The sequence below is a fragment of the Hemiscyllium ocellatum genome, chromosome 6 (genome assembly GCF_020745735.1).
Source record: "Hemiscyllium ocellatum isolate sHemOce1 chromosome 6, sHemOce1.pat.X.cur, whole genome shotgun sequence".
Taxonomy (NCBI): Eukaryota; Metazoa; Chordata; class Chondrichthyes; order Orectolobiformes; family Hemiscylliidae; genus Hemiscyllium; species Hemiscyllium ocellatum.
Genome location: NC_083406.1, coordinates 119501990 through 119517010, shown reverse-complemented (window position 1 = coordinate 119517010; position 15021 = coordinate 119501990). Strand labels below are relative to the sequence as shown.

Below are 15021 nucleotides of genomic sequence, written 5' to 3'. Positions count from 1 at the left end.
AGCTAAGAAATAAGGGGTTGGTGGTGTTATTGGGATTGTGCTGTAGGCCCCCAAATAGTCCATGGGAATTAGAGGAACAAATATGCAAGGAAACAAATAGGACCAATAGGGCTATCATAGTAGGGGAGTTTAATTTTCCTCATATAGACTAGGACTGCCATAGTGTTAATGGCTTAAATGGGGTGCTTAAGTGTGTTCAGGAAAATTTCCTCCAGCAGTATGTAGATGGCCCTACTCTGGAAGGGACAAAACCTGACCTAGCCTTTGGAAATAGAGCAGGTCAGTTGACAGTGGGGGAGTACTTTGGGGTCAGTGACCATAATTCTATTAATTATAAAGTAGCTACAGAGAACAAAACTAGTCCACAGATTCAAGTTCCAAACTGGGGCAAGGAGAATTTTGATGAGTTGGACAGGAGCTTGCAGGGATTGATTGGAGTAGTTTGTTTGCCAGCAAAGAAATCTCTGGCAAGTGGGAGATATCTAAAAGTGTGGTAGCAAGAGTTCCTGCTCTGTATGCTTCTGTGAAGGGTGAAGGACAAAGTTGGCAGGAGTAGGGAACTCTGGATGACACGATATTGAGGCTTTGACCAGAAACAAGGCGGCATGGCTCACATACAGGCAACTGGGATCAAGTGAACCTTTGTATAAGGGATACAGGAGTTTACTTAAGGAAATCAAAAGGGCGAAAAGGGGGCTTTGGCTCACAAGATTAGGATTAATCCAAAGAGATCCTTAAGGTTATTAAAGGAAAATTAACAACTGGGGAAAGAATAGGACCCCTCAAGGACCAAAGGGGCATGCCCTCCAGTGCATCTCCTCCACTTCCTGCTCCTCTGCCCTTGAGCCCCGTCCTTCCAACCGCCACCAGGACAGAACCCCACTGGTTCTCACCTACCACCCCACCAACCTCCGTATACAGCGTATCATCCGCTGTCATTTCCGCCACCTCCAAACGGATCCACCACCAGGGATATATTTTCCTCCCCTCCCCTATCAGTGTTCCAAAAAGACCACTCCCTCGTCAGGTCCACAACCCCCACCAACCCAACCTCCACTCCCGGCACCTTTCCCTGCAACCGCAAGAAATGCAAAACTTGCACCCACACCTCCCTTACTTCTCTCCAAGGCCCCAAGGGATCCTTCCATATCCGCCACAAATTCACCTGCACCTCCACACACACCATTTACTGCATCCACTGCACCCGATGTGACCACCTCTATATTGGGAAGACAGGCCACCTACTTGCGGAACATTTCAGAGAACACCTCTGGGACACCCGGACTAACCAACCCAACCACCCCGTGGCTCAACACTTCAATTCCCCCTCCCACTCCACCAAGGACATGCAGGTCCTTGGACCCCTCCATCACCAGACCATAACAATACAACGCAACGGTTGGAGGAAGAATGCCTCATTTTGCGCCTAGGAACCCTCCAACCACAAGGGATGAACTCCGATTTCTCCTGTTTCCTCATTTCCCCTCCTTCTTTTCTCCTCCCCCCCCCCCCAACCTTGTCCCAGTCAAATCCCTCGAACTCAGCACCGCCTTCCTAACCTGCAATCTTCTTCCTGACCTCTCCACCCCCACCTGACTCTGGCCTATCACCCTCACCTTGACCTACTTCCACCTATCACATCTCCAACGCCCCTCCCCCAAGTCCCTCCTCCCTATTTTATCTTAGCCTGCTGGAGACACTTGCCTCATTCCTGAAGAAGGGCTTATGCCCAAAACGTCGCATCTCCTGCTCCTTGGATGCTGCCTGACCTGCTGCGCTTTTCCAGCAGCACATTTTCAGCTGATCTCCAGCATCTGCAGTCCTCACTTTCTCCTCTCTGATGTAGAGGAGACCACATTGGTAATGGATGCATTAAAGCAGGTTCAAGGAAATGCAGGGGAATCTGTGCCAGACTTGGAATGATAAAAGAGATAGTGTGAGAGTAGGTTTTCCATTTCCTGCAGCTGCAGGGAAAGGTGCTAGGTGCCATGAAGGATGTTATTAAGTTGGAAATAGTGCAGAAGAAATTTACAACAATGTTACCAGAACTCAAGGGCCTGAGTTTAAAAAAAGAGAGGTTGGACATGCTAGGACTTTGTACTTTAGAGCGTAGGAGACTGGGGGGGGATCTTAAAGAAGTCTGTAAGATCATGAGAAGCATGGATACGTTGAGTGCACTCAGACTTTTTCCCAGGGTTGGGGAATTGAGGACAAGAGGGCATCAAGTGAAGGTTAGAAGGGAAAGAATAAAAGGGAACCTGCGGGGCAACATTTTTTGCACAGAGGATAATATGCATATGGAATGAGCTGCCAGCAGAAATGCTGGAGGTGTGTACATTACCAACATTTAAAAAGCATTTGGATAAATACATGGATAGGAAAGATTTGGAAGGATATGAGCCAAATGCAGGGAAATGGGGTTTCCTCCACCGATGATGTTACCTCGCCAGGTAATGAAACGTCTGGATATCAAACCTACAACTCAGCGAGCAAACCTACACCCTAAATCCTCTACTAATGCAAGTTGTTGTCGCACTTCAGAAATCTTTTACCAGTAAGAAACTAAGCAAGGCTCTGACTTCAGTGCGAGATGACTTGCACGAATCAGTATTATGATGTGCAGAGAAGTAGATATGCTAAGTGAGTAGCCACCAAGATGGCTGATGGAGTATAATGTGTGAAAGCATGACGTTTTTGCAGAAGAATAAAAAGACAGCACACCTACAGGGAAGACTAAATCAGTGTGCAGGGCAGCAAGCAGTTTGGAAGTTAACTGTGCAAGGGGATTGGAGTACAGGAATAAACAAGTCTCAATCAGATTATATGCAGTTTTTGTGAGAATAAGTACAGTATGGTTTTGACCTCGACATTTCCCAAGGAGGTTGTATTGTTGAGGTTCAAAGTATCTAGGATGTGGGGTGTGTCTTATAATGAGATCATTGAGTTGGGTCTATATTTTCTCAAGTTACAAGAAGTACAATCTCACTGAAGCATACAAAACTGAGTGGGCTAAATAGGTTAGACATTGAAGGACTGTTTTCACTGGTTGAGGAATTTAAGATGCAAATGGGGCTTGGATCAGGCACTGATAGTTTAGGACTGGGGTGGAGAATGCGTTCTGAGACTTGTGCATGTTTGGTATTCTCTACCTTCGAGGGTTGTGAATGATGCGTTATTGAATAACTTTAAAACTTTAAAAATTTTGAGTGAATTGAGTATGAGAAGTGTTGGGACAGATCTTCTGTCCCCGTGTTCGTTTGGAGGAGAGAGACACTGGGTCTGATTAAAAGTAAATACAGGTTTAATGAGAGAGAATCGTACACAGTACAGTGAGGTGTCTAGCTCACTGGAGAAGGCGTGTTCTGCCTATATTTTAATTTGTCTATCCTTTTGTTCTCTCACATTCCAGAGTTACATCCTTATTTGGTAAAATGCAGAATTTTGGTATGTCATTGGTTCTCACCTGATAACATTCTATTACCTCAGTTTGAGCTACGTGCATTTTGACACGGCTCCAATGTCCTGTTATCTTTCACCCTCCCTGGGGCCTCTTCAGGCTATGCCATCAGCTTTTCAGTCTGTTCTTAGTGTAACATAATGGCTTACTGTTGTCTAGTGAAGCTAACAAGTTCCAGACTTGCTAATACTACCTTACGTGAGCACTACCTAACAATAAAGTTTCTTACACTACCTAACCTTAATAATGGATCCCAACAGAAGGTAGAGTTGAAACCCAAGTTGAGCTGTTATTATGTTAAATGGCAGAGCAAGCTTTATGGAGTGTAAGAACAATTCCAACTTTCACAATGAAGTGAAAACCACTACAACATAAATGTTTTTTCTGTGAACAGTGAAGTGGAGCTCTTAGCCATGCAGAAGGCAGCAGTCACTTTTTTATGTTGGTTTTGTTATAATGCTATCCAAGATTGTGGTGCTGGAAAAGCATAGCCGGTCAGGCAGCGTCCAAAGACCAGGAAAGTCTGTTTCGAGCATAAGCTCTTCAGGATGCTGCCTGACCTGCTGTGCTTTTCCAGCACCGCACCTTTGTTATAACACTGACAATTTCCAAAAGCCATGGTCTCCAATGGCTAGTGGTTCGGATATGGTGGATTCTGTACAGCTGGTGGTAGTGAGATCCTGTTGCTTAGATATAAAGGAATTGCTTATGATGATCCCAAATTGCACTGCTGGATGAATGAGCTTCAGTGAATGTTCAGCAGCAATGTATCATGACCAAGCACACACACTTGTGTAGTAATGTGATTATTTTTCAACAGCTGTTAATAGAAAGATCGTTTGCTTATCTACTGCTTTTTGCAATCTCTGAGGATAACTGTTTATGATCAGAGGTAATTTTGAAGCAAGGTCAACCTGTTGCAGTGTCAAGACCAAGTTTGTACACAATAAAAGATTCTCTCAATTGTGTTGTTTGCATATACTGTGTTAAGTAACACACTGCTTTATTTAACAGAGAGCACTTCCTGAAGACTAATGCTCAACTGAACATTCGGTGTCGGCAACTGTTGTCGGAACTGTCTTATATTTACCCGATTGAAGTGGTAAGGTTATTGCACTCTTTACCTATATCATTTATTTACAAAGTATGGGGAGGGTTACAAATGAGAATCTCAATCACCAACAAAATTGTACTGCAGTGGTCTGGGCTGACTACTTTGTGCCCCTGAAGGATTTCATTCTCGGGTTTTGAAAGAAATGGCAAGTGAGCTGCATTGGTTTTAATTTTGAAAAATTCCCTTGATTCAGGGAGGATTTTATTAGATTGGAAGGCAAAATCTGTAACTTTAATGAAAAATGGAGAGACCCAGAAAGCACGTGAAATAAGATGAAGGGTGCTATTCAGTTAGGCACTGATTTTGTTTTCATTCATCTACTGAATGTGGACATGGCTGGCTAAGTCAGCATTTATCGCTCAGAGGGCTGTTATTTGTCCATCTCATTGCTGAGAGTCTGTGTTCACATCTAGACTAGGTAAGCACAGACATTAATGAACAGCAGTCAACAGCTTTTACAACATAGTTATCGCTTGGCTAGCTCTTTATTCCAGCTTTTTATTGAATTCATATTTCACTGTCTGTTCAGGGATTCGAACCCATTTCCTCATGCTTGAACAATGCCTTGGAGTTCTGGATTGCTTATCTGGAGGCATTACCAATAGGCCATCTTCCTTACGAATTTACACACGATTTCTTATTTCTTGTCCCTCTCCATTTAAGAAGGTCTTCTGACTACCTCATTTAATTTTGAGATGGACAGCTTGATTCAGTATTCTTTTTGACATAGGTTTAAGCTCCCTATTGAAGTTTAAAAAGCTTCCAAATTTTTGTTTATTCATACTGAATTCAGTGTGGAGTAAGGTAGCTGTAAATGTAGATTGGTACTGGCTTGAAACTTAAAACCATATTGTGCACAGCATTGTCAGAACTACTAGTTAAGTGGTTCAATTTTTGTCTTCTACAGAATGATCAGAAGGATTATTTTATGTGTGGAGTCAAATTACCAAATTCAGAAGACTTTCAAGGTATCAAAATCTGTGCTTTTATTTTTGAATACTTGGTTATCGTACTCCTTCGGTTTGACTCACCTAGATATCGATGAGAGCCTGATTCATCAAGTAAAATAATTGTGACAACACTACTGTACAAGCAAGTCAGTTATATGTAAAACACTTCTTAGAGTGCAAACATCCTCTTCAGCTAATCGGTTATATGCACCTATTGTTTTAACTGTGCACGTTAGTGTTGATTTTTGTTTTCTTTCTGGTATATTGATGTTGGTTGTTAATTGCATGAGCTTATATTCTCCACAAGAGGTTATAAATGCATAGCACTGCAATAACAGGAGTAGTTGGAACTGGGTACTGCAGATGCTGGAGATCAGAGTCAAGATTAGAGTGGTACTGGAAAATCACAGCAGGTCAGGCAGCATCCAAGGAGCAGGTAAATTTAATGTTTCAGTCAGCCCACCACTCCCTCTGCTCCAACCCCAACCACAACATCAAACCAGCGGACAAAGCGGGTGTAGTGGTAGTTTGGCGCACTGACCTCTATGCTGCCGAAGCCAGGTGCCAACTCAAGACACTAAATCCTACCGCCCTCTTGACTATGATCACCTTCCCCGCCATCACCAAACCATCCACAACCTCATCACCTCAGGGGATCTCCCATCCACAGCTTCCAACCTCATAGTCTAGGAACCCCACTCTGCCTGATTCTGCCTCCTTCCCAAGATCCACAAGCCTGACCACCCCGGCCGACCCATCATCTTGGTCTGCTCCGACTGAACATACTTCGATACTGTCCTATCTCTCCTCCCCCACCCTTAGCTCATTTAGGGAACATCTCCGGGACATCTGCGCCAATCAACCCCACTGTCCCATGACTGAATATTTCAAACCCCCCCCCCCCCCCCCCCCCCCCCCCATTCTGCTGAGGACATGCAGGTCCTGGGCCATCTCCATCTCCTCTCCCTAACCACCTGACGTCTGGAGGAAGAACGCCTCATCTTCCGCCCCTGGAGCCTCCAACCCCAGGGCATCAATGTGGACTTCGCCAGTTCCCTCACACTCCCCCGCACCCACCCACCCCCCCCCCCCACCCCCCAAAAAAACCACCTTATCCCAGTTCCACCTGACCAACTCAGCATTATCCTTATGACCTGTACCACCTGTCAATCTTCCTTCCCACCTATCCGTTCTGCCCTCCCCTTTTGACCCATCGCCTTCATCTAGCTATTGCACTCTCTGCTACCTACTCCCATTTATCTCTCCACCCCCAAGGCTCCCACCCTCGTTCCTGATGGTCTTTTGCCTGAAACGTTGATTTTTTTTCCCTCCTTCTCTGATGCTGTCTGACCTGCTGTGCTTCTCCAATAACGAGTAGGTTATTCAGCCCTTTGATCCTGTTCTGCCATTCAGTGAGATCGTGGTTGATCTGTGACTTAACTCCATATGCCTATATTCCTCAATATTTTTGCTTAACTGAAAAACAATTCTCAGATTTAAAGGTTAGTAATTGATCCAGCATCCACTGCCGTTTGTGGAAGAGTGTTCCAAACCTCCACCACCCCTCTGTGTAACTGTTCTTCCTGATATCTCTCCTGAACAATCCCGTGCTAATTTTTTTAGACTCCACCCCCATTTCTAGAATTTCCAACCAGTGAAATCCTGTTAATATCTTGAAGACTTCAGTCAGATCACCCCAATAACCGTATAAATTCTAGAGAAACAGATTTACAGATAATACTTCCTCATAATTTAACACCTGAAGTCGAGGTATCCTTCTTGGAAACTTGCATTTGTATATATCCAGTCTATTCTTCCTAAGGTGTGGTACCCAGATCTGCTCTCAGTACTCTACAAGGGGTTTAACTTGGGCTTTGTAAGGCTGCAGCTCAGATTGAACGGCCTAGTAATAGAGTCCTTCAGGCACACCAGTATTCTATTAGCTGTCTTAATTTATTTCCTGCACCTATTTCATGACATTTTAAAGATCTATCCACTTGAATCTCCCAAGTCTCTTTAGGCATCAACTGTATTTAACTTCACAGTCGAGAAAGTACCCATATCTATCCTCCTTTTGGTGCAAGATGAAGTTTAGTTTCCACTGTAACTATCTCTCAATCATGGAAATTTTAGGTTACTGAATTATGCAAGTGTGCTAATTGTGACCCACCGGACAAATCAACAGGCAACTGCTCAAACTCTGGTTGGCAGGCTGGGTCAAACTAGGTTGCCTTGGCCAACAGCAGAAGACGGTTGTTTCTGTATCAAAACACATGGAATTGAGATTTAAATTTGTCCTAAACATACAAATTGGTGAAATTCTTAATCTTTGTCATAGACTGATTGTGTAGCAGTCTCCATGCCATTTGCCAGACCGTAAAGTATAATAAAGGGAAGTGTGAAAAATGGGCATTCATTGAGATTAAAATGACCTGTTTTGTAAACTTCAATTTGCTCCAACTTAGAGTTTTCTCATGTAACAGTAGCACTACTCTTGTAATAAATTGCATTTTTATTAGATGTATGATGCAGTCTGGAACCACGGACAACCTTCGGTGGGCCAAATTCTTATGAAAATTTACCTCTTGCAACTTGAGTCAGCATCCCTGATGCTTGCTCGTGCAACTTTATTTCCATTTCTCTTGTCAGTGTGCCAATCAATGCCAGCAGCAGATTTTGTGAAAGAAGCTGCTTTTTTGGCATGTAAGGTTTTTAATTTAATAATCGGGTTGACAGAAACTACTCCATCTCTGGAATTGAATGCTTGCATGACTTGATACCAGTGATATAATGGTCTCTGTTGCTATGAATGCTGGGTTAAAAAGAACTTCATTCACTGAGACTTTATAAAACAGTATATGCAAGAGACATTTTGCAAATGAAGAAGCATTAAGTATATCTGATGGTAGTCCCTTAAGGTGTTTGTAACTTGATGTGTTGGTTTTATTGCTCAAGCCAAATTTGTACTTTTTGGTTGCTGGTTATTTTTTGGTTCACTGTCCTCACTTCGAATTGCTCTGATTTTAATTCATTAAGACATGAAAAAGTTTTGAATCATACATCAGTTAATTAGCTGTTGAATATAAGTATTAGAAGATTACTGTGCCAATAAATTACATACCTAAACAATTTTGTCAATGTTACAGTTTATATTTTGTGCTGCTTGATGTTATGCTCAAGAATGGAGTGTATCTTTCATTTTTGTTCTTATCAGCATCAGACATTATTAATGTTGTAGTAAAGCTGAGCACAGTGATTAAAAATAGACAGGCTGGAATTCGCTCCATAAGCTGTGCAGCATCTTTACAAAGAAGAATTGACATTTCAGGCTAATGACCTTTCATCAAAACTGGATGATGCTGTAGATGAGGTTTTAACCAGAGCGAGAGATAAGTGCAAAAGAGATATGGAGAACAAAAACTAGGGTCTGTGATAGAATGTATTAGAGGAATATATAACAAGGGTTGATGATGTGAAGTAAAAAAAAGCTGTAACAGGAATATAAACAGAAGATTGGTCCAGAGGAAGTGCAAGTAATTGCGGCAGAAATCAAGGGAAATTTTAGGGTGGCACAGAAGTTTCTGTGGCTCGGGAATGGACAGGTGGAAGGAAGGATTGATAGATGCAAGGTTTGGGGACCACTGCATCAGCTGTGCTCAGATAGTGGATCTCCATGTCAGGCAGTGACACTCATGTCTGCTATTCGTTGCTCTAAAGCCATTCTAGTTTACCAACACAGATTTGGGGAAAAAATGGTTTATACCCACATTTTGTGGAATGTTGTACACTCTGGTTGAAAGGCTGTAGCCTAGTTCCTAGTTTCAAATTCTCTTGAGACCGCTTGCAACCAGCAGAGAGAATATTTCCATCCTGTCTGCCTTGATTCATATCCAAGTTTCAGAAGTGAAGGGGCTTTTGTTTTGATACAAGAAAAATCATGTATAAAACATTGCTTGAATGTGTTGTCTTGATGTTGCACTCCAATGACATTGTGAATGGAAATTTTAGGCTTATGGAAAAAAGAAGTGTTTACAAAATGTCTACTTCCATGTTGTTCTTAATCAGTGATTCAACACAAGGGGGCAACTGAGCCATACAATTGCATTCACAATCTCCATCTAACAGCCGTTCAGGGTTACAGACATTTTCTGTGCTGTTGTATGTAATAGGGGAACATCGGCCTGATTTCAAAACCACCTTCCTTGGATAATGTGTTCTAAAATAACTTTGTCCAAAGATATGTGTAATAGATTCTGAAACATTAATTATTTCAGAAATTTTTCAGTAGCTTGAATTCTGGTTTCATGTCATATGTGTGATTTATAAAAATGTATATAGCTGTCCTTCATACATAATACATATTTAGTGTAAACCTGTCTTGGTTGCATTACAATCATTAATTGTTTAGAAGAACATATAAAGTTATTATAGAAACATAGGAATTGGGAGCAGGAGAAGGTGATTCAGCCCTTTGATCCCACTCTACCACTTAAAATGATCTTGGCTGATCTTATTATGGTCTCAATTCTACTTTTCTTCAATTCTAACCCTTTAGTTTGCTTTTCATCAGAAATGTATCTATTTCTTTCTTTAAACTATTGATTGATTGCACTCTGAGGCAGTGAATTCCACTGATTCATAACCCTCTGAGAGAAGTAGGTTTTCCTTTTCTCGGTTTAGAACTTAACTCCTTTTCTCTCTATATCTATGCCCTCTTGTTTGAGTGTGTTCTACGTCCACCTTATCAATCTCTTTCAGCATGTTATATACCTCAGTCAGATATCCCTCTATCTTCAAAACTCCAGCAAGTACAAACCCAAGCTATTCAACTGCTCCTCCTATGACAGCCCTTTCATCCCTGGAATTAACCTGGTGAGACTCTGAACTGCCTTCTGTGTAACCACATCCTCAAGTAAGGAGACCAAAACTGGACACCATATTCCAGATGTGGTATCACAAACATCTTATATAATTGTTGGTTTGCTCGCTGAGCTGGAAGATTTGTTTTGAGATGTTTCAACACCATACTCAGTAACATCAGTGAGCCTCTGGATGAAGCACTGATGGCATGGCCCGTTTTCGATTTGTGTCCAGGTTTTTTGGCTTGATGTCATTTCCGGTTCTTTTTCTCAGGGGATGGTAAATGGGATCCAAGTCAAGCATCCCAACACCCATAAATGGAGCTGCATTAAAATATTTCAATGAGCCACCACCACACTACAGCACAGAGTAACTACGCAGAGCAGAGGAAAATCACCAATCCAGTGTATTCAAAAAGAACAGGTACCCAATGAACACAGTCTGTTGATTTTTCAGCAACAGACCCCAACTAGCAGACAAACTGGGTCCAGAAACCCTCACCACTCTCCTACATGAAAGACATCTCGGAAATGAATGCCAGACTACTCAGACCCCTTGGCGTCATGGTAGCCCACAAACCCACCAACATGTTAAAACAGCAGCTTGAAAGACCCTATACAGTCAACAAGCAGAACTAATGTCATTTACAAAATACCTTGCAAGAAATGTAACAAAAACTACATTAGACAAACGGGCAGAAATCTAGCCACCAGATTGCATGAACATCAAGTAGCCACAAAAAGGCATGGCCCATTCTCTCTATTATCGTAACGTACAGATGAGGAAGGACATCACTTTGACTGGGACAACACATTCATCCTAGGACAAGCCAAACAGAGACACTCAAGAATTCTTGGAAGCGTGGCATTCCAATTGGAACTCTGTTGACAAACACATTGACTTGGATCCCATTTACCATTCCCCTGAGAAAAAGAATAGGAAATGGTGTCACCACAGGAAATAACATCACTGACCCAAGGAAACCTAGTTAGAAAGCGGGCCATGCCACCAGTGCTTCATCAGGAGGCTCACTGATGATGTTACCTAGTTTGGTGATGAAACGTCTGAAGACAAACCTTCCAGCTCAACAAGCAAACCTAAATCGAGAGCCTCCACCTGAGCTACAAATCTTCTCAACTTGTTAGCCTTATAAAATGTAGCAATACTATTTTACTTTTATAATCCAGACCTTTGGCAATAAATGAAGTAGGAGAAAGTGAGGACTGCAGATGCTGGGGATCAGAGCTGAAAAATGTGTTGCTGGAAAAGCGCAGCAGGTCAGGCAGCATCGCAGGAGAATCGACGTTTCGGGCATAAGCCCTTCTTCAGGAATGAGGGTGTGCCAAGCAGGCTAAGATAAAAGGTAGTGGGGAGGAGCGTTGGGAATGCGATAGGTGGAAATGGCATTTCCAATGCCCCTCCTTCAAGTCTCTCTCTTCTCCTCTCTTTCCCCCCCTCCCCGGCCTACCTTTTTTTTTATCTTGGCCAGCTTGGCAGACCCTCATTCCTGAAGAAGGGCTTATGCCCGAAACGTCGATTCTCCTGCTCCTGGGATGCTGCCTGATCTGCGCTTGTCCAGCAACACATTTTTCAGCTCTGATCTGCAGTCCTCATTTTCTCCAAGTTGATTTTAACCTACTGCGAATCGTCTTGCAAGGATGCCTTCCTTGAAGAAGCTCTCTTCCTCCCTCTTCAAGGATTTCAGTGAGTCCCTCTCTCACTGCCTAGGAATCCTCCAACCACAAGGGATGAATGCAGATTTCTCTAGCTTTCTCATTTCTCCTCCCCCCCGTCCCCCCACCCCCAACCCCGCCCATCTCAGTCCAAACCCTCTGATTCAGCAATGGCTTCTTGAACTGCAATCTTCTACCCGACCCCTCTGCCCCCACCCACTATCCGGCCTATCACCCTCACCTTAACCTCTTTCCACCTATCACCTTCCCAACGCCCCTCCCCCAAGCCCCTCTTCCCTACCTTTTATCTTAGCCTACTTGGCACACCCTCCTCATTCCTGAAGAAGGGATTATGCCCAAAATGTCGATTCTCCTTCTCCTGGGATGCTGCCTGACCTCCTGCGCTTTTCCAGCAACACATTTTTCAGCTTTGGCAATAAAGGCAAATGGAATCCTGGCATTTCTTAGTAAACGCTGCACCTTCATACCCACTTCTGCAATTCATGCACAAAGACAACCAGATCACTTTGTACTGACGTACTTTGAATCTGCTTCCTGTTTAAATAACTTGCCCTTTGTCTACTTTGGTCAGAAAAACAATCTTGTCACTTATTCACATTAAATTCCATCTGCTAAATTCTGTATCCATCTGTAAACTCTTTATCTCATCATCACTGCCTGCTTTCCCACCTACTTTAGTATCATCAAAAACCTTGCCACGTTGCACTCTGTCCCTGCTTGCAGATCTTTTGTAACAGTTGAGGTCCAAGAACTGAACCTTGTGGCACCCCGCTATTTACAATTCACCATCCAGCTAAGGACCCACTAATCCTGTTTTTTTTCCCTGTCAGCCGATCCTCTACCAAGGCGTGTTCCCTTAAAACCCTGGGATCTAACCTTCTGGATCAATTTTTTATGTGGCACATTGTCACGTGCTTTCTGGAAGTCTATATATACCACGTCTACTGGATCCCCATTATTTATCTTCCTAGTTACATCCTCAAGTAGCTCCCAAGTTTGTCGAGCATGACTTGCCCTTCACGAAATCATGTCGAACCTGGTGAATTTAGCTTTGTTTCACCAAGTGTTCAGTTATCTCTCCCTTTTATGATTTGACTCCAACAATGTCCCCACTGGTTTAGTGGCTCTGATTATCCCACTATTACCTCACCATTTTCTTCCTCTAAAGGGCCAACATTTACTTTCACTTTTTAAAAAATTACTTTTGAAAACCTTGGGGATCAGTTCTTCTGTTATCTGCTAGTACCTTTTTTTGTAGTTCATCTTAGCTCATTTGATTTCATTTTTAGTAATTCTTTGCTGATGTTTAAAAGTTCTCCCAATGCTCCAAAGTGCTACTAACTTCTGCACATTTTGCGGATGTGTCTTTATTATCTCAGACCTCCTTGTTAAACCTCCATGGTGATTTTTCACCTTTTGCAATTTGTTCCTCTCAGAATCTGTTTTAGTTGAGAGATATTTAGTATTGCTCTTAAACATTTGCCACTGTTCTTCACCTGTCCTCTTTGATATTTTTGCCCAGTCCACTTTTGTCAACTCCTTCCTCAGGTCATTTTAATTACCCTTGTCTAATGATAAAACTTTTACGCGACTCTGCCGTCATTTTTTCAATCTGAATTTGAAACTCTAGCATGTTGTGGTCACTTCTTCCCAGAGGATCCTTAACTATAAGGTCACTTATCAATCCTTGCTCATCACATAATACCACATGTGAAGTAATCTGCTCCATGATGTGTTGCTTTAAGAAACAGTCCCTCATAGACTCTATGAACCTTTCTTTGAGGTTACCTTTGCCAAATTAATTAACCCAATCACTTTGCATGTTCAGATCACCCATATAGTGTTCTGCCCTTCTCACAAGTGCTCATTATTTCCTGGTTTATACTACGCCCTGTTTAAGAAGTACTCTTTGGGGGCCTGTGAATTACTCAACGAAATTTCTTCCCATACTTTTTATTTCCACTCGGATTAATTCAACATTTTGGTCCCTACTACCAAAATCATTTCATAATACAGCCTTGGTAGCATTCTTAAAAAAGCAACTCGACCTGCTGCAGCTCCTTGTCTATCCTTTTGGAGCATTGAATGTCCATGGACACTTAATTCCCAGTTCTGATCTTCCTGTAACCACATTTCCCTAATCCCCACCAGATTGTCCCATTTATCTCTTTGTTCTGTCAGCTCATCAAGTTTATTTGAATACTGTGTGCATTTAGGTACAAGGTTTTTAAATAAGTTGTATTGATTTATTTTTCTAAATATTTTGTTGTACACCATGCTTTTCACACTCTCCATCCTTAGTTATTAATTCCTGATAACACTAAGCCTCATCTTAATAATTTATTCCAACTTTGAACTCGCATTTTGATCTTTGATTCCTTCACTCACCATGTTCAGAAGACTGGCCCTGCCAGTTTATCCTATTGACCTCTGCTTGCTGCTCATTTTCTGATCTGTTGCTAACCAGAGGCAAATGGTCCCCAAACCTTATTCTCTACCTTAGAGTAGAAGTATAATGATATTTCATTCACATGGGGTGTACTCCAATTTGCTAGTTGTCTTTAATGCAAATCTGAATGAAATGATAACGTGAAAACTTTGAAGTGTATGTCAAGTTTAAACTTGAAAAAAGGCTTCTCCTTAACAGCTAAATTCAGTAGGACTAAAAAATTGCAAAGGTTCCTTCAGTCCATTGTGACTTTATATGCTGGAAGAGAGCTTAAACCAAGCATAGAGGATGTTACTCCTTTGCATGTATCAGCAACTACTTTGTGCCAGTGGAAACTATGGAAGGAAACTTCCATTTCACATCCAATGGCAATATTCAACACCATTTCAGCTTCCATATCTTCTTGGTGGTGCCCATACCCTTCTGATCCTTCCCAGACCACCTCTTCTGTCTTGTTAAACAATGCAGAAAAATATATTCTGTGAATTTGATATCTT

General features: G+C 42.3%; 1 protein-coding gene across 2 annotated transcripts in view; it reads left to right on the top strand.

Moving 5' to 3' along the window:
• The window catches only part of uvrag (UV radiation resistance associated gene), a 315405-nt gene that overhangs the window by 149123 nt on the left and 151261 nt on the right, over positions 1-15021 (top strand). For both annotated transcript variants that reach the window (XM_060826320.1, XM_060826321.1), the window contains 2 exons: positions 4472-4559; positions 5479-5539. In XM_060826320.1, the coding sequence (XP_060682303.1) occupies positions 4472-4559; positions 5479-5539 (149 nt within the window). The remainder of the gene's footprint in view (positions 1-4471; positions 4560-5478; positions 5540-15021) is intronic.